The 25,221-nt window shown below is 43.2% G+C and overlaps 1 protein-coding gene across 5 annotated transcripts in view; it reads right to left on the bottom strand.

The window, feature by feature from the left end:
* The window catches only part of GALNT9 (polypeptide N-acetylgalactosaminyltransferase 9), a 681,070-nt gene that overhangs the window by 304,940 nt on the left and 350,909 nt on the right, over window positions 1-25,221 (bottom strand). For 3 of the 5 annotated variants that reach the window (XM_034791125.1, XM_034791126.1, XM_034791124.1), the window contains one exon: window positions 20,978-21,105. The exons of 1 other annotated variant lie outside the window; for it this stretch is intronic. In XM_034791125.1, the coding sequence (XP_034647016.1) occupies window positions 20,978-21,047 (70 nt within the window). In that variant the 5' untranslated portion in view covers window positions 21,048-21,105. Of the gene's footprint in view, window positions 1-14,897; window positions 14,975-20,977; window positions 21,106-25,221 lie in introns of those variants that run through there. One more of the 5 variants, XM_034791127.1, reaches the window with a different exon arrangement.

Raw genomic sequence — 25,221 nt, forward strand, 5'->3', positions numbered from 1 at the left:
CTACGAACTGGGGAGATCCCACACTCTGTCCCTTCACCACCACCCCGATGCTTTCTCACCTGAGGGGAGAGTTGTCTGAAAATGCCCTAAAGTGCAATTCTTGGGATCTCTGCCCAAAGTGGGGATAATTCAGCCTCTGATAAATAACCAACTAAGGGCTTTATAACAGTCATTAAAACACAAAGGGTATCTGGGATATAAAAGAGCAGTCAAGAGGGAAATATATTTGTACATACCTGCAGGCAAATACATTGTGCTGTTCTTAAGTCAGTGCACGCATGACACAGATTCATGCCAGATATTTTTTGTGCTCCAATAACTGAACAATGATTTCAGAGTAATGCACTGCAAGGGTATTAAAGGCACATGGACCTCGAGGCAGTTTGATATAAAAGATTGTTAACATTGCTTTTATGTTTTCTTTTCAAAAGAGGGGGGACAAAAGTTAACCAACATTCTAACAGAAGCCCCTGCCCACACTTACACAGTCATAAGATTGAAAAAAATATATACCCCAAAAAGAAAGAAAAGATCCAGGTCTAGAAACCTGAAAGTCACCCACTGGTTGTAGAGAAGTGGACACTTCTACACGCTCCATTACATTGGCACATAATCCTATTTGCAAAACCAATGCAATCATAAAGCTTCACCAAAACACTTGTAGTTGACTTAACCTACAGTGGAACCTCACTAAGGGCCTGAACCAGTGCTCACTGAAGTCAATGAGAGTATTTTCACTGATGGCAATCGGCTTTGCCTCAGGCCCTACTCTTGGGCTGAAATAGTTTTGGCAAGTCAACAAATTTGGACCAACTGATCTGGCTTCTGGGAAGGGCTGAGAGGTGTGAGCCAGGGTATATTCTGCCAAGGTATTTGCTAATGCCATCAGGAAATGGCTGCAAAATGTTGATACAAATTTACTGAATGCTGCACAACTGTTAGCCTCAGTTAAAAGTTTTGTCATGGAAGTTCGAAATGACTACAGCTCGGTGGAAGCAGAGGTACTAATATTAACAGAAAATATAGGTTCCTCTGATATATCCGATGAGAAGCGTAAAAAAAGCAGGACGTTATTTTTCGATGAAACTAGAGACAATGAAACCAATTTAAAAGGGAAAGAGAAGATCATTGTTGAGACCTTCAATGTTATTTGTGACACAATAATAGTGGAATTGCAGAGTAGAGGTGAATCTCTAAAGAAAACTGTTGATTTATTTTGTGTGTTTTTTGACAGAAACATGAACGAAAATGCCAAAAACCACTACAGTAAGAAATTAAGTGAAATCTACCAAGAGGACATAGACACAAATCTTTTTGAAGATGAAGTGAAACATTTCATTCATTTTATTGAAAATGATGAGGTCTGTGCTTCGAGATCACCAGTTGATTTGTATAGAATTATACGTGACAGTTTGGGGGCACCCCTTCCAAATGTAGAAACCATTCTGAAAATATTTTAAACAATACCTGCCACAAATGTTTCTGGTGAACGTTCTTTTTCTGTATTGAAACGAGTTAAAAATTATTTGCCAAATATGATGAGTCAGGAACATTTGAGAAGTTTGGCAATATTGATAATTGAAAGTGCCTCTTTACAAAATATTACTTACGATGACTTAATTGATGATTTTGTAAAGAAAAAGTGTAGGGAAAAAAAGCTACCTGAATAAATATTTTTTTTTTCAAACTGAATAAGTTTCTTCAGTGGAAGTTAACTTTTATTTTTCCATTCATGTGTCATCTATACTTTTTATTTTTTTATACATTTTTCACGTTAGCATAATGCAAATACAAGCTTTCATCTCAACTGTGGTCTGAGAACTCCATTCAGGTGTACCACAGAAAGGCTATTACGTTTTTTGTTTTTGTTTTATAAAGCGCTCTTATCCAAAGCACTTTACAATAGTTAGCTAACGGTACAAACAACATTTGGAACGATCATTAAGTGGTCCACCGAGACCCTCAGCAATTTTCAAGTGGTCTGTGAAAAAAAAAGTTAGGCTACAAAAACAATCAAGGTACCTCACTTTATTTTCATTTACTTCCTATTACTTATAATATAGGAGGAGGGTGAATAAAAGAAGAATGAAAAATGTTCTTTTTCTTGGGTGGGTCCCGAGGGGGGGCCCCAAAAAACAAAGCTGTGCACAGGGCCCCACTAACTCTAAATCTGCCACTGACAGTTTGTACATTTAATCGCTATCAAGATGCCTAGATCTCACGCACAGACTTTTAGTTTTACATTTTGAACTAAAAGAATGAATAAATAAAATACAATTATCTCCAGTTCACAGTTCAAGACAAACAAATGGTTGGCTCTCCTTTGCCCCACTCCTGTTCAGCCATCCTGCATGTCTCCTGTTGCTAACCCTTGGTTGGTTGATTACAAAATACACTGCTTTGCATTTACTGATATATTATGAAGTATTATAAATAGTTACAACTAAATTTAAAGTGTCAACATAAATGAAGGATGCACATTTTGTACTGAATCATCCTTGGTTTCTTTATTGTGTTCACTTACTTGGTAGTATCCAAAATGCAGTAATTCCCATTGGAACTTCCAATCTGGCAAGGTAGTCCTGGATTTTACTTTGATGCAGGTTATTTTGTTAAAGCAGCCGAGTTCCAAGTGTGGGACTAAATGCTGGTGTCAGAAGAAGCATTATTATATTGTGTTTCAACGTCATTTGCGGGATATACTGGTCTTGACAGCTTTCAGAATGAGCTGAGATGGCCACAGAACTGAACCAGTGTGCCTCAACCTCTCTGACATGATCCAGAAAGCCAGTCACTCTAGGGAATCTCTCTGTAGGTTTTTTTCCCATTCCCACTGGAGCTTAAGCTGAACCTTAATCAATGAGGCATGAAATTGAGATCACACATAAGGCATGCTGGGAAAGGACAAGTTTATCTAACTTACCAAGCCTGGCGAGTCTCACAGCAGTTCTGAACGAGCGGAAGTATCACAAGTGGCGTTTGATATTTGTTAGTTTCATCCACTGGAGTAGTAGGGCACGGTGTGCTCCTGCCTGCTTGCGTCACAAAAACTTGCTTAGACTTTACTGGTTGATTACCCACTCTGTGCTGGTTAGTTCAGATCCCTCCCTGTGGTGTTTAGATGTTGCTTGTAATTATTAGAACTGGGAGCACTGGCTTTTGGGAGTCTGAAAGGACAGGAAACAGGAAGGAGGGGGGAGGAGTTGAGGAGGCAGAGTGAGAGTAACAGAGGGTGCAGCAGCAACTTGGTAAAGAGGTTTCCATTTTAAAAATCAAGTCCTGTTGAAGTTTGTTAGTACCTTGCCTGGTTGATACAACACTCCACCAACACCTTTACAGTTTTGTGCAGAAAGTACAACGTACGATATCCCTCTTATCCTCTTCCGAGGGCCCAAGAGGAGAAAAGGTCCCCGTTGCAGGAAATCACTCGAACTCTGGGCTCAGCTCCTCCCCCTTGCACTTCCTTCCTGTGCCTTTCTAACAGTTCTCAGCTCACAGGCTAATTGGCTCTTTAGATAATTAACTTCAGTTACCCCAGTCAGCCTTCTCCAGGGAACTAATGGGTGTCAGAGCCATCTGAATGCAGGCTCACCTGTTCCCTCCCTGCACTCTGTCACAATTGGATTTAAATTTTCAAATCTGATTTGAAACCAAATCCCCTAAAATAAAAGTGTGATGCTGTGTGGTGGATTCTAACATTATCTAATTTAACTTAAAAGAGATACCCCATTGGTAGTATAAAATTCAGTCATGTCATCTGGGGTCTAATTTATCTCTCCCCTGTGGAGTCCAAGTGCTTTTTCAAGGCTTTTTGGCATTAACAAGCAGGGCCCAAACAGCTGAATTTATAGCACAACTTTGCATCTCTGTTCATCTTTGTATAGGCAATTATGCTGGCAATTTGATCAGGAAGATCAAAAAGAATACAAGATAAGATTTCTGATAAGGTTATTTCCATTAACACATATAGCACCTCAAGCACAGAGGCCTTCTTGGAGGCCATTAAGCAGCGGAAGTCGGGTTTTGCATGAAATAGCTCATCTTTAGGGGTGCATACTATGCAGCCATTAAACTCTGCCCTTGAATATTTAACCTGTTCTCAAAGCTAAGGGCATGTTATTGATCAGGCATCCAAGGGCCTGAGCCATATTAATTGGGTTTCCTCCTCTGTGCAGAAAAGGGCAACATTTTAGATGGGTAAGATTCAAGTTGAAGGAATCCAACAATACACACGCGGCTTCCTCTTGGGCTGTAATACAGCAAAGCACTAAAGCATGTGCTTAAGTTGATTTAAAGTTAAGTATGTGCTGAAGTGCTTTGTTGGATCAGGGCCATAGAGGGGAAGAATGTATACGCTGCTAGAGCCGCTCAGAGCCCAGACTAAACTAACCACAAGCCACTGGTTTCAGCCTGAAGCAAAAAGTTGTATTCCAGGAAACAGGGAGCTAAGCGCTTGTTGATGGAGCGACAGGGAAGGAGATCAGACCAGACGGAGGATCATAGCAGCGTGGCTAAACTCCCCAGAAGCCTCAGCCTGTACTCCAGACCCTCAGGAAAGCAAAGAAGGGGTGAAGGATAATCAAACCAACATAAGGTGGCGTGAGCTCTAGGATGAACATCAAAAGTAAAAAGGCTTCTTGCATTCTGAGATCGACAAATAGAAGCACAGGGGACTCTTGAGGGCACACCTTTTCCTTTGTTGTAGGGCGAGTCTAGACACCACTGACAGGGGCAGCCCTAGCACGGATTCACGCGTTCAATTGCACCCACAGAAACCATGAAACCAAGGGCAAAACCAGGCAAACATACACTTCTCTCTCTCTCTCTCGGAGTTCCAGTTGTCTATGGTCAGGGACAGCTGTAGCCACCCGATTCAATGGGTGTGCTATCTTAAACTGCTGGTGGGGCACCAACCACCCTCAGCAGCACTCTCCACCCCAACACTGCAACCTTATTTCCATCCCAGTGCACACAGGAGCCAGGGAGGCCCCAGAGTGTATGGGGGGGGCAAGGGGATTTGAAGAACAAGTCCACCCACAGCACTCACCCCACAGCAGTGGCTCCTGTCTTGCGGGGCTGGGCGCAGCTCTCCACTCCACGCACTGCAACCTGGTGCCCAGGATAGCAGCACCACTCAGGATTTATGGAGGGGCGGCTGGGCCAAACCTGAGTGGCGCAGTGATCCTGCACGCCAGGTCGCAGCCCCACTCACACAGGTTTGGCCTGGCCACTTCTCCATCAAACTTGAATGGTGATGCGATCCTGTGTGCCGGGGCACAACATCCCAGGGAGGGGAGCTGAGCCCAGCCCCACAGGACAGGAGCCAACACTGCGGGGTGAGTGTGGGGCAAGCAGCCCGCATGCCGTCACCCCGCATGACCCCCTCACTGGGTCAGGATTAGGATTGCAGTGCTGGGGTAGAGGTTGCTGCTGAGGATGGTCACCCACTGCATTGAGGGGCTACATCCAACCCCGACCGCAGATGACTCTAGACTCTCTTTCTATATTACCTTTTTAATTTATTAACAGGGCAATTTGTTCCTGTCGAAGATAATCTGCTTCCTCATCAGCCCCTGGGCTGACTTTCTCCATGCATTCCTCTTAGGCTCCCCTCAGGGCTTCCCCCTGGAGTTCTCCACAAACAGGTTGTGTAGTGTTGTGTGCTTCCTTAAGCACAGTGTTTCTCAAACTGGAGTCACCGCTTGTGTAGGGAAAGCCCCTGTCGGGCCGGGCCGGTTTGTTTACCTGCCCCATCCGCAGGTCCAGCCGATCGCGGCTCCCACTGACCACGGTTCGCCGCTGCAGGCCAATGGGGACTGCTAGAAGCAGTGGCCAGTAAGTCCCTCGGCCCACGCCGCTTCCAGCAGCTCACATTGGCCTGGATCCATGATCAGCCGGACCTGTGGATGGGGCAGGTAAACAAACTGGCCCGCCAGGGACTTTCCCTACACAAGCGGCGACCCCAGTTTGAGAAACACCGCGTAAGCACATTTTTCAAGTATAACAAACAAGTTGTTAATAATAGACACATAGGGAAAAATCCTAGCCCTACTGAAGTCAACAGCAAAACTCCCATTGAGTTTAATAGGGTCAGGATCTCCCCCAGAGGTTTTTAAACCATTATGATAATCTACTCTGACCTCGTGCATACCACAAGCTAGAGAATTTCAAGCAGTAATTCCTGCATCTTGCCCATCTCTTATAAACGAAGTCTGGAACATTCATCATGGTTTATAAAGCCCTTTGGAACCCTCCTCCAAGGAAAGGCTTCAGATAAATGCAGTAATTAAAAAAAAATACAAGCTAATAGCAGATATTGGTTGAGACCCAGGAATTCTAGGTTAAAGTTAATAATACCACCAGGACTTCTTCCCTCTGCCCCCCATCTTACAACACTGAATTATAAGAATGCCCTCAACTCAATCTGAATTTTCCTGCACTTTAAAAATGTAGTAATCCTAATGTGGTTGAGGTTTTTGTTTGGGGGGCAGGGGGGTTGGTATTAAGAAAATGTAAATTTTTGTTCACTTTGAGTCAATGTAAATTTCAGTCATTATTTTATTTCTCCAAGCGCGGAGGGAATTACAGCACCATGCTCCCTTGAAAGTGTATAGATTGTGCTTCCTCAGCACACCAGCTCTCTCCTCTGATTGTTGCTGATTAGTACAAAGAGCTGCAAAAAGAATAAAAAAGGAGCTAAAGGAAAGAATGGAAGGCCAAGGCAGGCATTTGCAGTTGTGAACTACACCAGATGTTCGAAGAATGGTGGCATAAACCCGCTAATGCAAATCATGCTGGTAATCTAGATTTAGCATGATTATCGGAGGCAATTGCAAATGAAGGCAAAGAAATAAAATCATTTGCTAAATCCATACCACCTAATGAGGGGGCAGCCACTCAGAAGAGTTTTTACAGCTGGTTCCTTCCGGAAGAAGCAACAATCATTCCACTGAAAAACTGCACATTAAAACAAGCGACCCTAAAACATACATTCTGATCTAAGTTATTTTATATATCAAAATTAAAGACAGTTTGTGGAGTCGTGACCACGTGAAGTATATGAACCCTCTTACAAAGTAAAGATTCATCCAACATGTAGCGCACATCTGAATAGAGGCAGAAGCATCATGTGAAACAAATGCTATTGTTCTTTAAAAAAATATGAGAGAGAGTTAATTGCTTCATAATGGAGAGGGTATTGAAGTATGAAAACAATCTGCAATTCTGGTAATGGTTCTATGTCCACATGATGAGATTTGATTACATTCTTTTTATCACTAAATTAAATCCCCACTATTGCCTGTCTGCTTGCATTAGATCTCTTTAAATCTTAATAGACTCCAGCTCCACTCTGGAAGTGTTGGAGGCAGATCACTCAAAATGACCATTCACGTGGGGGACAGGGGCGCAAGAGGGGGCTGGAATTGAGTACAGTAAAAAGCTTGACAGTATAAGAAAAAGGGATTGTGTCAGGGACGGAGCTGGAATACAGGGAGCAGAGAACAATTTTTCAGTTACCAAAAAGGAGGATTACAAGGAGCTTAGTTTTAGAATGGGAAGCATCTCGCAAATAAATATTACGAGCGGTCATAGCAATCATTAAAGTCAGTGGTAAAACACTCATTGGACTATTATTGAATTATACGGCAACTGGGGTCCCGTTGTCTTAGACACTATAAGAGTGCTTATTAAGAGACAGCCCACATCCCAAAGATTTACACTCTAAATAGACAAGACTGGGTAAAGAAAACATTATTATTCCTCTTTTACACTGAGAGATTAAGTGATTTGACCAAGATTACACAGGGAGCCTGTAACAAGGTGGGGATTTGAACCCAGATCTCTCCAATCCTAGGCCAGGGCCCTACCACAAGTGCACCCAGAGGAACAGGATGGAGAACCTCAGTTATTCAACAGAAAAAGAAGCACACCATTGAAAGGCTTGCCACAGATGCCAGAAAAGTCACATTTAAAAGTAGTGACAAATGAACACCTGAAGGTTCAGAATCTGGGTTCAGTTAAGCCAAGCGTTCCAAAGTTAAGCTGAGGTAGATCAGAATTATCTGACGTTCTTGATCTTGCAAAGTTGGGTTGGAAATGTCAAAGAATAGATGATATGTGGGCTGCAGCCTATCCACGTATCACACAAGCTTTATACTGTCTTCTTTCCAGTAATATAACCTTAAAATGGAGCACCATGATGAACTCTAGCATGGGTTATTTCCAAAGCACAGACAACGCCCTATAGGTCTGACTCAAACCCTCTGAAGTCAATGGAAAGACACCGATTGATGTCAAGGGGCTTTGCCTCAGGCCTTGTAGGGAGAATTTTAGGAGTACATGTGTTCTACTAGCCCAGAGATCTGATTGTGACAATTCTCTATTGTTATCTGTTCTAGTATATATTTTAAATGTATGCAGGGAGCATCTTCGGATACATTACAAATAAATTCCACCTGTGAGTTTTCCACCTGGGATATTATAGACTTATCCCCAGCCAAATTTCTTTTTGATATGAAATAATGATACTGAGTTAATCAAGCACAAAACTGCATCTTTTAAACAATCATGTCTGTGGTGATGACACTTTTAGCTTTTCAGGAAAATATTAGTCAGATCCCATGTTCCCTGTTTAGAAAAAGAAAAGGACCTAGTTAGCATCTGAAACAACTGAACATTGGTATAAAGTGGTAGGTATTTTAGGCTTCAGTCCTGCCAGATGCTGAGCCCTCTGGCCCAGAGTTTAATTTTATTTGTGACAAATTTTGAAAAACAGAAAAATATTTTTCTGTTTACAGATGGGGAAAAAAACTTTAATCAACATTTTTCATCACAGATTCTTTTTAATCAAAAACTTTTGCCCTTGTTTTTTTCTCTTCTTTCCTGCCTTCTTCCCATCTTTTGCCACTGAAAAAGGTGGGGCAAAAGACAATATACAAAAATGAAAAAAAAAAATCAGTTTGGGGTTTTGTAAAACACAAAATGAACCCCCCCCCCAACAAAAAAAAACCCACCCAAATTTCTACAAAATGAAAAATGTTCACTCACATTTCCAGTTTTGAAAAAGGCCGTTGTTTTATTAAAATGTTTCTTTGAAAAAATTTGACCACTTCTAGTGCCTAACTTTAAGCACATCAGTGGGGCTAAGCACATTAGGTTTAGTTACCTGGCTGAATTGGGGTCAGAATACTCAGTCCACTCTGCTACTAATTATTATGGGGGGCGGGGTCAGATCATTGCCGTCTGCAATAAAAGCCATGGGAGGGAGCTCAGGAGGGAGATCCTGTGTGGATCCCCTTGTGTGTTCCCCCAATCAGGAAGGCAGAGTTTCTTCCTCCCCATGGGAAAGGCCATGGGATCACCTTTAAACCACGTTGACCTCCAAGGATCCATGCAGAAGCCCCCAGCTGTTCCCATTCCCCACAGCTCCCTGTCTGCATAGCTTCATTTGTAACATATATCTTGAACACCTTCACAATCAGCCAGAATATGATCACATCTAAAATAGGATGTAGAACTGATCAACAGCCCTGCTGTGTTTTTATAACCTTTGCTATTTCAGTGCTAGGTCCTTTAAAAATGATCCATTAGATACATTGCACAAATAAATATCATAAAACATTCTATGAAGAATATTCTGAAGAGGAGCTCTGTGGAGCTTGAAAGCTTCTCTCTTTCACCAATAGTTTGTCCAGTAAACGATATTACCTCACTCACCTTTTCTCTCTCTCAAAATAGTCTAGCCTTTTCATAATACAGTTTACCCATCTACTTGCTTACTGAACCACTGCTATGCTTATTGAGCTCACCCCCATGGAAATCACAATTAATTTGGAACTCATTGCTACATAAAAATAGCTTACAAGATGTGCCATTATCTTGCCCTTCTCTCTCTATTAATTTCATCTGCCACCATGTTGCACATTCCTGAGTTTTATTAGGTCCTGAAGCTCTTCGCACAATGTCCTTAGTGTTGATTCAGCTTGATCATTCCACAGGCATTGAAATACTAACCTAAAGTTTACTTAAAGGGCTTAGTAAATAAACCCCAGTCACTTTATTTATTCACCAGAGCAAATTGTATGTTGTCTCATATTTCCCTAAAATAAATGTACTTTGGATTGTAGAGTTGGATTAAATATTGCCTGCCCACAATTTGACCTATGGCTGCCTGCTGTGGGCAGTGAATGACTGGGTGCTACACAGCAATGCAACCATTAATAATGCTTCAAGATTGCCATATTATCTCCCATAATAGGTAGATCCCAACAGTAAAATATATTCTCATTGTAGAGACAGCACTGGCCTTGGAGACCTCAATCACTGAAAAATTCAGCTAAACCTAATGGAAAATGATCGGTCCGCCAAAACGTGAGCCAATGTCCCTGTAAACCCCATGTAACATAATGTTTTGTTTCTTCAGCCCTGACTTGCCTTGATAAGCTGCTAGGAGAGTCCAAGTAATGAAAGGTATAGTCGCAATTAATTGCAGTTTTAATCACACTGTTAAACAATAATAGAATACCAGTTTAAATGTATTAGAAATGTTTTTGGAGGTTTTTCTACATTTTCAAATATTTTGATTTCAATTACAACACAACACAAAGTGTACAATGTTCACTTTATATTATTATTTTTATTACAAATATTTGCACTGCAAAAAGATAAACAAAAGAAATAGTATTTTTCAATTCACCTGATACAAGTACTGTTGTGCAATCTCTTTATCATGAAAGCGTAACTTACAAATGTAGATTTGTTTTTACGTAACTGCACTCAAAAACAAAACAATGTAAAACTTTAGAGCCTACAAATTGAAGCATGAAGGGGTATGTGAATGTTTAGCATATCTGGCATGTAAATACCTTGCAATGCCAGCTACAAAAGTGCCATGCAAATACTTGTTCTCACTTTCAGGTGACATTGTAAATAAGAAGCGGGCAGCATTATTTGCTTGTCTTAGCAATTGGCTGAAAAAGAAGTAGGACTGAGTGGCCTTGTATGAGGTGAATTGAACAATACTATTTGTTGTTGTTGTTTTTTTTACAGTGCAAATATTTGTAATAAAAAATAATAATATTAAGTGAGCACCGAACACTTTGTATTCTATGTTGTAATTGAAATAAATATATTTGAAAATGTAGTAAAATATCCAAAATATTTATAATAAATTTAAATTGTTATTCTACTATTGTTTAACAGTGCGATTAAAACTGCGATTAGTCACAACAATTTTTTTAATCTAGTTTATTTGTTTTGCATTAATCACATGCATTAACTGCGATTAATTGACTGCCCAGGTATAGTCTTTAACTTTAAATCAGCTGTATAGTATACTTATCACCTTGCTAACTGCATGTCTCAGCTGCACCCCTTCGCAAGGCAATATGGAAACCAGCAGGACCAAAGACCCAGCACCAGACTTCAGACAGGGTGACCAGATGTCCCGATTTTATAGGGACAGTCCCAATATTTGGGGCTTTGTCTTATATAGGTGCCAATCACCCCCCACCCCCTTTCCCGATTTTTCACCTTTGCTATCTGGTCACCCTAACTTCAGATAAGTGGGACCCCAAGGAGAAAGCTGGCTGTCAGAGCTAATGGGCCTTTTTTCTCTAGAATCACTGACAGCCAAGGGGTTGGAGACTTGGGTGTGCAATTTATAAGCCCCACTGTTGGACTGGGGAAAAATCAGCTGCCTGGACTAACCTGGTACACTGTATTAGAACTTTTCTAATGGTCCCATCAGTTTCTGCAGAATTTAAGCTCTCATTTAACAAATATTATGGTTGGGGAAAAAAAGAAAAAAAAAAAAAAGCTTCTGAATGAATGGGATGCAGTAGCATCAACTCCCGATGTCTGCCTGAAGCCACAGCTCAGGAAGAGTTGTGAACTGTGCAAATCATTTCAAAAGCATGTTGTCCCTGAAACCCAGTGACGCCACTTTAAATGCCTACACTGGTAAATATTTCTCTATTTACCATTTTCAGCAGACACATCTACCAATTTTTAAAGACCTTGACTAGAGCACCACCACCCACTCTTGCCAGTAACTAGCCCTCAGACTTGTTGCTAATGCAATGTGAATACTCAAATAACTAGTCCTCTTACTTGTGCTTAGGGACAGCCCTGAGAAGCAACATCTGTGGCACATCACCTATATTTTTAGCTTATTTTTTAGAACACTGAACTTAATTTCAGGCGAACAGCCTAGTTTTTGAAACTCCTGCTGCTCAACGGATCTGCATAACTCATTCATAATGTCACCACTTGGGCACAATGCACCCATCACAACTCATGCTGATAAAACCTTTATACAACGCCTAACTAGGAAGTCTATAACTACCCCTTAAGCTCCTTCTGAGCTACATAAAGTCATTAAACACCAACAAGCAAAAAAACTTCCAAAGAGCATCCTCCATTGTTGGAGGAACCTGATGGGACCCATTGTGAGCAAGAGTAACATAATTTAATGAATATTCATTACATTAACATTCTCCCCCGCAGCCTTCATTCTCACCAGCAGTGAGTGCCGCAGTAAAAGATGGAAGCAGAATAGCTTTAAATGGCTTTTAATGTTCTCAGGGCTCCTGGTGTCTCATTTGATTCAGGCAGCCTGGATTCTCTTGAAAATGGAGCGGGCCATAAAGCGGTAGTGTAAGCTTCACAATTCTTTACCTCCAGCGTAAATACATTCTAGAAATAAAAGCCAGGGGATATATTTGCGTGGAATGTAGATAACGCTGAGATTGAAACGAGCGATCATCCTTGAAATGGGGGACAGCAGGGCCCCAGTGTTGCAACCAGCACATCCCCTGTGCAATGGGATGCGCAGGGAGGGATTCTAGCTCTCCCCAATCATTCCTTGAGCTGCTGCAGTTCATCCAATAGTCCCAGTGCAGGGCCGTGCAGACATGGCACAATCCAGCCTTGTGAGTTTTAAAATAAGGTGTCTCCGAGCTACTAGAATGATCCTCAATTACCCTTTTTATCCTACATTTTAACTTCAAGTAAAGAAAAGCTATTTCCTAGATTCAAGCTAAGTGTAATTTTGGGGCGAGGAAAGAAATTACAGGCTGTGTTATGTGCACCCCCCCAGGGAGCTATTACTAGCTTATGAAAGGAGACCATAGTTAGAAAGCTATACAGGGCATGTAGATTTAGTTTAATCTTACATTGTTTCAAGTCCTTCTTAGTACTTGTCCACTTGTTCCTGCTGTTTTGACCAATTTAGCTTTACTGTGGGTATGTTATTGATACCCATGCTAGCAAACAACCATGTCTGAGCATTTTGCTGGAACACTTAAATGAACATTAAAAAAAGAGTCCTAGTTTGGTTTTAATGCTGATTCATGTACTCTGGCTCCAATGAAGATGTTTTGTTTTGATTCTCAAAATGGCTTCATTTTTTATTTTTTTAAAAAGCCTGCCAAACCAGTTACTGATTGGATAATGCATCTGGTTCAAGATGCATTTAAGTGCACTAGGCACTGTGGAAAGGAAAATAACTGATACATTTTTAATACTAATGTATTGTGAAGCATTTAAATATGCACTCAGGTTCACGGCCTGAGCAGAATGTGCAAGGGAAAAAGTGACATTATAGGAAAGCTAAATCAGAACCCATCACTACATTAAAGACAATGATTTCTGAGAGGAGGTTTGTCTCTCAAAAAACCCCACTAATAATTTATCTGAGCTGCAGGCTTCAGTGCCAGGTATAAGCATAATTTATTCATGTTCATAATGTTTTGTTTCCTAGCCGCTGAAATGTTTGAAGGAACTCTAGATGCCAACGATAACTATAGGAAAACAGCTCTATGGGGCAAACTAAAGGAGAATAAAGCTGATTGATAGAGGGGTGAAAAAAGGTCACCTGATAAATTCTAAAGAGTCTCTTGACCTTTTGTGACCACAATTTTGTCAGGTGGACTTCTTGATTTGTCCTCAGGCTTGAATGCTCTGATTGTTTAATGTCTTGACAGGAGTCTGATTTATACCTGCCTCTGGAGTTTTCCATTACTTGCAACTGAAGAAGTGAAGTTCTTACCCACGAAAGCTTATGCTCCCAATACTTCTGTTAGTCTTAAAGGTGCCACAGGACCCTCTGTTGCTTTTGACAGGAGTGGTTAATAGTGGTAGTAGTATAGTAATGCCTAAATACTTCAAAAATCAGCCCTATTGTGTTAGGCACTGTGCAGGCACACAGAAAGAGACATTCCCCACCCGAGTTTACAATTTAAATAGAAAAGGGATTGGAGGCAATTATCCCTGTTTATGGGCCGGAAGAGAGGCACAGAAAGATTAAACAAGTCACCAGGGATTGCCCAGGAGGTCTGCAAAGGAGTTGGGCATTATTGAAGCCTTTTCTCCTGAATCCTAGCCCAGTACCTAAGCCACAAGACCTGAATGTCCAATTTGCACCAGCTCAGAAGCATACCCGAATGTGGCAATAACATGCCATCAACCTGTCAGGATTGGCGTGCCAGGAGAAAATACTCTGGTTGCACAAGAGTCATTTGTCCTCAAACAAGCTTCTCTCAGGGCCAGATTCTGCTGTCCTTACTCAAATTCCTCCTCACTACTTTCAGTGGAACTATTCATGGAATAACATGCTAGTTGCTAGTCAGTCTCTAAGGACGGTATGCTTGTGCCCATAATCAGGAGGTCCTTTTAAATACTCTCAAGGACAATTGTGACCGTGCAAGTTGCCACTGGAAACAGAGAAAGCTAAGAAATAAAACCCTGGAAGGGTTAATTCAAAGAGAGATTAAAAAGCCTTCCTGAGATATACATAAAGTCTCCAAGGGAAGAGGAGACCCAGCTGCAAGGGACAAGCTGCAGAGCTAGCATCTTCCATTTGGTCTAAAGAACAGAGACTAAGAGGGCATTCTTACCTTAAGGCAATGTTTTTTGATAGTTTTCTCTGGAAGCAGGAGAAACCACAGCATCTGCTTGACTCCATGTTAGATCCCTGAAAGCAAGGGGTGTGGTAAGTGGTGCTATTTATACTTTTAGACAGCACCACCTGGAGCTAGAATGCAGTACTGCAAGGAAAACAGCTCTGGAACTTCCCAGTGGAGAGTGGAAAACTGTCAAATATTAGTTAGCTTGATTTGTTCTGATTTTGTTTTCCCTTGGATGGTTTGTTATTGGTGGCCTCTTCTTCCAATCCAGAGCAAGTAAGGTGGAATGTTTTGTTTCTTTTAACCTTTTTGTTTGTTTGTTTGTTTACACACACACACACACACACACACACAAAATGGAGTGGGAGGGGAATAACACTGAGGTGGAGGGAAAAGACTGGATGGAACCAAGAGGGGGTGGAGCTAAGAAACTATAAAGCTGCTCTCCAGAGCATAGCAGCTCAGTACTTAATGAAGCTTGCATCTCACCACAAGGATTTTTTTGCCTGATTCTGTCTGGCCTTTAGAAGTAGATTTTATGTAGTAGGGATGATTTCCCAGGATTATTGTTAGTGGGATTTTGTGAGTCAAATTAATGGATTCTTTGGGGGATCTTGTATTAAAGCGCTTTATTTTTGATATTTACAATGGACCCGGTTTCTTTCTGCCCTCTCCCCCTCCCCTGATTCTGTGAGGCTGTCACCTATCTCTCTCATACTGCAATTTTGCTATGATAATGAAACTCACTTCTGTTCTTGAAGTAGACTGCTGGGAGTAATGTGACAGCACAGGGATCAGTGAGGAAAAAACAACTAATGTGTAAAGTATGGAGAGAGAGAGAGAATCCCAGATAAATTGTCTGAGGCACTGTATGATGAGGAGGGCTGGAGTTATTCTTGTAGATGGAGTAGAATTCCATGCATTGCTCTCACTATCTCATTCATGTGAATTTAGCAGATTTCCCTGCTGTCCCTGGAAAACGGATAGGCTAGGTTCTGATGTTGATCACATTTGCAGTCACTCCGATGGACTGGAGATTATCATCAGCCCAGTTGACCACACTGTTCAAGTGGAGTTAAACCAATGATGCAGTGAACTTTAGGATAATGGTGCAAAATCAAGTCTCTATGATTGTCAAATCTGCTTTTAATACCAGGCCTACGATGTGGTGGAGTGGCACTCTACCCCACGGCCGGGATGGATTCTTGTTAATCAGCAAGTTACTTTAGGGTTATATTGTGCCTCCAGACAGAGCCTTCAGCAAGGAGTGATGTGGGCAGGTCTACACTACCCGCCGGATCAGCTAGCCAAAGGTTCCCCATTCCTCATCCTTCTATGGCTCCCTACCTACCCAGTTGCTTGCAATGAGACTGGGTTATGTTCCAGACCTGAACACAAGATCTTACTGAGACAGCAAATGGAAATAGGTGGTAAAGAAATCTTACTCCCCTGTTTGGGTAAGACAAGGGCCAAACTTAACCCTGGTGGCATAACATTTACCATGTTGCTAATTCTTTATTTTGGTGCCTCTTTTCATTTCAAGGGGCTTCAGATACACAGAAGAGTTAGTTGCAGTTGTTAGCACCGATAGAATATGAACGGCTTGCAAAAAAAGAGAAAAAGGGGAGGGGGGAGAATGGTAGGGAAGCATCTGGTTCTGTAATGGTATTTCCATTCAATTGCTGAATCGGGCAACATCCTCAGATTAGTTCTGTCACTATTTGGAACACACAGCCTCTATGCTATTGATTTTTAAGATGATGAGCTAATTTGTGCAGTCCTTTGCCATTTATGATCTATTAGCTGAAGCCATTATCAGCTATTCTGTGATGTTTGGAAATCCATAGTCTATAGAAACAAGCTGTCATAAAAAACCCGAGAAAACTGGGTCTGCTTTTGTTGTACTGGCCATTGTTAGTTACTATTAAAGAGCGAGTTTTCCCATGAACTCACCTATCTTTTGGGCTTTTGCTCAGTTGCACATTTAAATACATTCTCATACTTAAACACGTCTATGAAGTAAAGATTAATCTTTGACAAAATAATATTGAGGATTTTTCAGCTGTAGATTTCACTTAAAGCACGTGCTTTACAAAGATGATAAATCTCCTTCCCCTTTCCCCCAACCCTCATTTTAAAGGTGGTGAAACTGAGGCACAGGTGCCCAAGGTCACCCAGGAGCACAGCGAGGAAAAGAACCTACATCTTCTGAGTCCCAGTACAATACCCGATCCCCTGGGCCACACTACCTCTCAAAAGACCACAAAATCCTGGAAATACACACTTTAGATACGTTTTTCAGTTATCGCCTATTTCATACTGAGTAGTTCAAATTCAGACCCTTAGAATGTCAACTCTTTGGGGCAGTGACTGTGTCTTTTGTATGGATGTGGTGCACACAGAGGTGAAAGTAAGCCGGTACGGTACAGTCCGGCGTACCAGCAAGAGCCAGTACACCGTGCCAGACCGCACCGGCTTCCGCAGTGGGGATTTAAAGGGCTCTGGGCTCCGAGCCCTTTAAATCCCGCCCACGGCTCCGGCGGCCGGGCTGGGGCCGGGATTTAAAGGGCTCAGAGCTCCCGCGGCTGTGGGCTGCCTAGAGCCCTTTAAATTCCACCCGCGGCTCTGGCGGCTGGGATGGGGCCGGGATTTAAAGGGCTTGGGGCACCCCGCAGTGGCAGGCGCTCCGGGCCCTTTAAATCCCACCTGCAGCTCTGGCAGCTGGAGCTGCGGTGGAGATTTAAAGGGCCCGGAGCTCTGCAGTGGCCAGAGCCCCAGGCCCTTTAATTTGCCCCTGAGCCCCGGGGGCTCCCAGCCACCTCTGCAGCTGGGAGCCCCAGGTTGATTTAAAGGCCCTGGGGCTCCCATTCACAGCTGGTGCCCCAGGGCCTTTAAATCTTGAGAGGGCCCGCCTCTTCCGGATGAGGCCACGCCCACCTCAGGACTCCGGCAGTACCGGTAAGTCCTGTAAGTTACTTTCACCCCTGGGTGCACACTATACTTTTGAATCCTCAGTGAATATATAACAAAGGTAAGTATGCCGGTGGATATTGAATGTCAGGAAAATTCAGTTAAACATATTCACTAAAGAATGTGCTGACTCACACTTAGACGGGAAAGTGAAAATGAAATCAATCAGTGACGCTCCACAAAGCAATGACAATCAGCCACCTTCTGTGTCTCCACACCGCTGAAAGAGGTTGCAGAGGTCCACCTCCTATCCAGATGTTGCAAAGGCTTCTGATGTTGCTTAATCTTCTGCACTGTGGGTTAGTTCTTTTGAGATCAATTGGACTCCATGCAGTGTGCAAAGTTAAACACATTCATAAGTCTTTGCAAAGTGAGGTTGTATAGTGGAAATTGCATCATCACAACTGTGCATCACCACACACAGATGCAGTATCATGATACAAATATCACAATGCAATGTCGGGACATCACCCTAGCACCCTCCCCAAACGTAGCCTTTTGACCAGGCTGCAGTGTGAGAAAACTTGACTGCCTGCCCTACACGTGACAGGACATTTGACCAGCCCACTAACACATCCTGCCGAATAGTCATTTTGGTCTGTGCGCTCCCAGCGACCAGAGCCAGCAATATGGAGAGGCACCTTTTGAAGAACTTCTCTTGCTTGTGCAAGAGCCGGTGCGCCGTACCAGGGTGGCCCGGCTTCCCCAGGCGGCAATTTAAAGGGCCTGCGGCTCCTAGTAGCGACTGGAGCCCCAGGCCCTTTAAATTGCTGTCAGAAACCCACTGCTGGAGCCCTGGGGTAGCGGCAGCAGGGCTCCGGGGATTATTTAAAGGGCCAGGGCTCCCACTGCCTCTACTGCCCTGGGCCCTTTAAATAGCTGCCGGAGCCCAGCTGCCGCTACCCCAGGGCTCCAGCAGTGGGGTTCTGGCAGCAATTGTGTGTGTAGACAGAAGGGGGGGTGGGCTCATGCTGCAGTGTAAATATACCCTGGGAGTGTGGGATGTGGAACCCCCAAATGCTGTATGCACCTCAAGAGCTCCAGGCTGAGAAATCGCTGCTATAAAGGGACCAGATAAAATAAGATTCAATGACAAAGCTACTGACAACCTTAACAGCAGAGCTTCTTCACAAGCCGTATGGAAACACCTTCGTAACTCAAGCTGTTTCCGCTCAGTGCTCTTGAGATGATCATCTTTCCAACAGTATAAAACCGAGGCAGTCACCCCACAGCATATGCTTCTCAAATAATCAAGACAAGTGAGGGGAACTAAGGGTGTTGTTTATAAGTTCACTTAAGATTTAACTCAGCACATAGTGAACAGCATTGAGCTCATTTTTCTTTTTAATTAGTCACCATATGCACTTCAATGGGCCCAGACTAACAGAGCTGCTGCTGTCAGCACTTGTCGGGAGAATGGATTATTATAAGCTGCTCAGACAGGTGAAGGAGTGGGCATTGAGGCTGACATGGGACAGCATCTACAGAGGATTTACTCATGTGAGGCAGTTAACTTCACTGGGGTCTGGGTTTGGAAACAGTCTGGGCAGGGGAAGGTTGTTAAGGAGAAAACAATTCTCAGTGAATTGTAATGAAAGCATGATTCATTTCAGGGCCCAAGCTGCTGACAAAGTGTACAGGCACTCTGCAATTAGAATAAGGACTTTCTGGAGAGGTAGCACAAAGGACCATAGAATGCAGGGCATTACACAACCTGTGCGAGGCTGGATTTTTGTATAATTGGAGTGGAAACATGTTGAGATTCATCTTTCCCTCTTAATCCATGCAAAATCAACATACACCCACATGTAAACAGTCAAAGGGGGGGGGGGGGGGTATTACAACTAATCATCGTACAGACTTGATCAGAAATATGCAAATGTAAAAAGATCCGTCTCAGAGCCTAGCTGGGCAGATCTGTTCAGTCATGCCTTAGTACAACAGTCTCCACCAGGGCCGGTGCAACCTATTAGGCGACCTAGGCGGTCGCCTAGGGCACTAGCATTTTGGGGGGGCCATTTTCTTCGGCGGCGACTGCAGCAGCCGGATCTTCGGCCACCCCGGTCGTCATCAGCATTTAGGCGGAGGGAGCTGGGGCAGGGGGGCGCAGGGAGGGCCACCTGCAGCAAGTAAGGGTGGGGGCGGCACGCAGGGGAACTTCCCGCCCCAGCTCACCTCTGCTCCGCCTCCTTCCCTGAGGACACCGTCGCTGCTCTGCTTCTCCCGCCTCCCAGGCTTGTGGTGCCAATCAGCTGATTGGCGCCGCAAGCCTGGAAGGCAGGAGAAGCGGAGCAGCGACGGCGTGCTCAGGGAGGGGGCGGAGCAGAGGTGAGCTGGGGTAGGGAGCTGCCACACGGCTCCCCGGTCTGGGGGGAGAGCTGACGGGGGGGGCGCCTTAGGGCGGGGAGCTGCTGCAGGGGGGGTGCCTCAGCGCGGAGGTGGGGGAGCTACTGCAGGGCTCGGGGAGGGGGCGGAACAGAGGTGAGCTGGGGTGGGGAGCTGCCGCATGGTTCCCCAGGCCGGGGGGGTGGGGAGCTGCCGCGGGGGGTAGGTGCCGCGGGTGGGCGCCTCAGGGCAGGGGAGGTGGGGCCAGGGAGCTGCCGCAGGGGTCGGGGAGGGCACAAGGTGGAAGTTTCGCCTAGGGTGTGAAACATCCTTGCACCAGCCCTGGTCTCCACACATCTCCTTTGTAAATCTGCCTATCACCACACCCGGGACTCTTGTTTACCGTGATCCTGTAGCTGCTGAAATCCTGACTCAGACCTTCCTAAGAAATTACTCCCTTTTTCAACTGTGATCAATCAATCATACCTTCTCTACTTTATAGACCTTCAGTCAATCCTTACCAAATGCCCTGGAGAAAAGATAGGCCGTGCAGCAGGCCCTCAGGCTAACAGATCCAGGCATTGGCAGAACTAGCAGGAGAATGAATTCCAAATCAAAGGAGCCCTTATGCAGAACATTCTGCCAGCAGCGCTCTCCCTCTCACAAGGAGGGAGCTTCTCTATTGATCTCATCTGTGCTGGTACGGCACAGGGAAAGAGATAGTCAATCTAGTAACCAGGGCTCAGATCCTCTACGGTATTGAGGCACCTACATACCTTTAAGAATTTGGGCCTGGATCCTGTGCCATTTAGGGCTCCTTAGGAAAGCAGCAGCAGCACCAAGCATCAGTTCCTGAGTGGCCTTGACATGTAGCCTCACACACGGTGCATTACAGCAATCCAACCTGGAGGGGACAATGGCAGGGTTAACTGTACCACGTTCCCAAAGACAAAAGATCACACACTCTTGCCAGGTGCAAAGGAAAGACATCTCTCATGGGCACAGTTGCCCTGTATGCGCATGCAAGGAGCAGCCCAGAATGTAACATTTGGAAGTCACGTCTATCTGCGTTACCAGTGGCAGTTGTACTCTCTCACTCAGGCTGGTAGCTATAAATCCCATTGATTTTTCCAGCTGCTGCTGCCTTCAAACCAGCAATATTATCTCTGCCCTGTCTGAATGGAGTCACTGATCCAGTGGTGAGATGTGTGAGATTTCACATCACGCCATTGATGACAGTTTGGTGAGCAATTTGGTAGAGATGTTCTAGTGCTCATTTTGCCCCTGATCTCAGTTTCTCCACCATAAAATAGGTACAATAATTCACAGGGGAGGGTTGAGGGTTAAGGCCCCAATTCAGGAAGTCCTTTAAGCACACAGCCAATTTAAAAACTGTGTGTCGTCTCACTCATGTCAGTGGGCTTGCTCATGAGCTTAAATTTATGCACATGCTTAAGTACCATGCTGAATTAGGGCCTATATGAATTACTCTTTCAGAGGAATGTAAGTGCCATGTAGAAATATTGGCCTAAATTCTGCACCAGTGCAGTCAATGGGGGGTGGCAATCGTGTAAATATGAGCATAATTTGGCCCAGAATCTGATGCAATTTGGAGTTCTCATGAGGTTTTGTACTAAGTCTCCTAACTCTTTGTCATAACATCTATGATAACTTTGAATGGTGTCACTACTGTAGACATTTGTCGGCATTATTTTCCCTAGTGTTTTATTTTTCATAGCAAATGTACCTGGTCAACAAGTATAGGACACTGATCAGTGCTGATCAACCTCAGGTTCTGTCAGAAATCAGGCCCTTCTGAAACAGTGTCATCTTCAGTCAGTATGATTAAATGAAACCTACTTTCCAATAGGCTTAATCTTGTTACTTTGAATGGAGTATTGATTCCAGCTAATTTCATTAGTACATTTCGAGAGGCACGCTGGCTGGCTGTCATTTTGATAAATGGGAATCAGTGCATGACTGAAGGGGGAAAATGACTGATATTCATATCTGAGAAGCACCACCTGTCAATTCACCAAGAGAAATAGCACATCTTCTTAATTGAATAAGCAGGGCTGATTAGATAACATTAATATGGTCTGTGAGTTAGATGAATCATAATCACATTGCACTTTAAAGCAGAGATGGGCCAAATCATTTTAGGAAAATCTGGATACTTCAGTCCCCATTTTCTTGTGAACATTGTAGCTTGTTGGTTTGGCCTCCAGCCATCCACCATTTTGATTTTCAGAAGTACTCTGTACCTGAGAGCCCAATAGCCACTGATCACCTCACACCACCTCACACTCAGTCAAAATGCTGAGATGTGGATAACATATAACTTTGGTTTCAAGAAGCAAATTGTGGATCTGGATCTTGGACATCGAGTATTTGCATCTAGAAGGTTATTTTCCCGTCCATTTAGTGGCTATCTGCAAAATTTGGAGCCAGTTGCAGCTTCAGATTCTGAGCTCCACTGGAGCTCCACTGGAGCTCAGATGGGCCTTTTAGCCTGGGCTCACTTCTCTTATTACAACAGCTACCTGCTGAAGTTAGTACTACTGGAGATCGTCCACGCACATGGCATTCCCACGGCACTGGATTCGATTACAGTGCGGGGACAAAGAGTGAGTATGTGAATACACAGGAGGCTCAGGCAAGCAGTCCACTTTTAAATCCTGTTCCTATCAAATCACCTATTGCCCTCTAAGCTTTATCATTATAACATACTCCCAAATTATTAGTTTTTCCCTTTTCCCAGTTAATTACTGCTTTGTTTCAATAGTAGACTATAAAATGGATGAGACACCACAAAATTTCTCTTGCATTTACAGAGTGATAATATATTACGGTATTTAAATCAGAAGTTACATAGTCTTTTCTCATTCAAAGAATAGCCTCCGCTCATTTTATGTATCATGGACTTACAGTATAAAGATCTCTCTCTATCTGGTTTGCTGATAATGATAGTTTGAAAGATATTAAAAGAGCTGATCTGCAAATACTAGGTTTTTATTAGACAACTGCCCTATAATTAGAATATTTTTGAAATAAAATGAAAGAGAAAGGAGCTTATCAAGTATTTTTAACCAGAGCCCAGTTTCATCAAAAGATTTGTCATTCTGGGTTATAGAATTATTCTATTGTCTAGTTGGATGAGTGACTCTGAAATATTAAACATAATCAGATCCTTCTTCGGGGATATGGAAATGAGAGTAAAAAAAACTAGCATGTATGGATTATAAATCTGCCATCTATAGTTCTGAGCATGTAGCAAATTGCAGCACATCTAGATGCAAAAATTTGTTTACAAAATGTGACCTTGATGATTCCTAGGATGTGTCTCAGATGCACTGTACCCGGTAATAATATCTGGTGTTCTATTACAGTGTCTTTTTTCAAACCCATTTACAGTACTGCAGTTCCCTTCTGAAGTATCCATCTCATTCCTCATTAAAACATGGTCTTATCTTCACAAGTTCAAAGGAATGAATCCTTCATTCTTTTTTTCTCCTGCTCTGCGTTTTTCTTAATGCACAGCAGAAACCTTAACAAGATCTTATTTAGTTTTGGGAAACCAAATGGAAAGAATATAATCCTTTCAACTTGACTGATCTCAGTCACAGAGAACAGGCAGTTTTGTGCAGCTGTTAAACATGAGGCTATTTAACGTGCAGTGTCCATGATGCAGGTGAAGGGGGGCTATTAGATACATGTCCTGCAAAAGGATTTGGCCGCCCCAACATGAAAAACTTTCCTTGCCATCCAAAATTCACCTTCTTTCTATATGAATCCTAAAGTACAATGAATTGCTCTTCTCCTCCAGTAATAACAGAAGTTGTTTCTTTGGTCCTTTCTTCTCTGTAGAAGAGAATGCATTGACAAAAAGGATTTCTGTTTGTTTTTACAGCCTATCACTTTAACCGTATGCAGGATGGCTCATTAGAATCCGGACTTCAAGTCGAATGGAATTTATGAACTTTAAGATGAGGCAGGTAGCTATTTAGCCATTCCAGAAATGGGCAAATGGAAGCACAGACATCTTGTTTCAGGAAAGCTCTGAAACACAGACTTAAAGCACAGCACATGCTGAAGTCATATGGATGTAAGCATGTGCTTAAGTACTTTCCTAAATAGCAAGTTATTCTTTTATCTGCAGGCACACAGCAAGTCAACAGGAAAACTAAGACTAGAAACCTGGAGGTTTGGGTCCTACACTTGATGATCACCATCTGGCCCCACTCCTGATTCAATCTCTTATTATACATGACACTTCTGGCAAGTGAGAGTTGGGCCCGCTAGGATAATCTAGTCTGACCTCCCACATAACACAAGCCAGAGAATGTCCCCCACTCTTTGCTTTGATTGGATACTGGAAAGAAACATACTGCCAGTCGGTCATTTCTCGTTCGAAGGAAGGGCTTGCTGAGCTCCCCAGGAAGAACTGTAATGTTTCTGTTTTGGCCCATATGTTGTATTGGCAATGTAAAATCCAAATGTAATAAATGTCATAATCACATCACCATAGCAACATGTTTTTTATGTTGTCTGTTGGTTTTAAAATGTTACAGTTGTAAATATTAACGTCCAAATTTGAGCACCGCATTTGCTCAAGATGCCACTTTTACTCACTATGGAAAGCACCCCCAGAGAGTGTCACACCTTTGGGGCTACAGGATCTTCAAGGATCCAGGAAGTGACTTATGAACCTACATTTTATACAGCGAACTCAGAGGATTTCCATGAAGCCACTAGACTGACTTAAAGTGGTACTGAAATCATACCCCTAATTTGGCACACAGTCTGTCAATAGGGGGAGGCAGGATGGTTTTGTAGTCAAGGCTGGACTAGCACTCATGGGATCCAAGTTCAATTCTTGGTTCTGGCACAGACTTCTGATGGGAACTTGGACTAGTCACTTAATTTCTCTGGTTCTGATTCAATGTTCATTGAGGTTTATGAAAAGATTCTTATTGTCTTAAATAGGTGTTGGATCAGGCCCTCTGCCTTTCTTGGCCAT

This window comes from Trachemys scripta, chromosome 15 (genome assembly GCF_013100865.1).
Source record: "Trachemys scripta elegans isolate TJP31775 chromosome 15, CAS_Tse_1.0, whole genome shotgun sequence".
In the NCBI taxonomy this organism is placed as follows: domain Eukaryota; kingdom Metazoa; phylum Chordata; order Testudines; family Emydidae; genus Trachemys; species Trachemys scripta.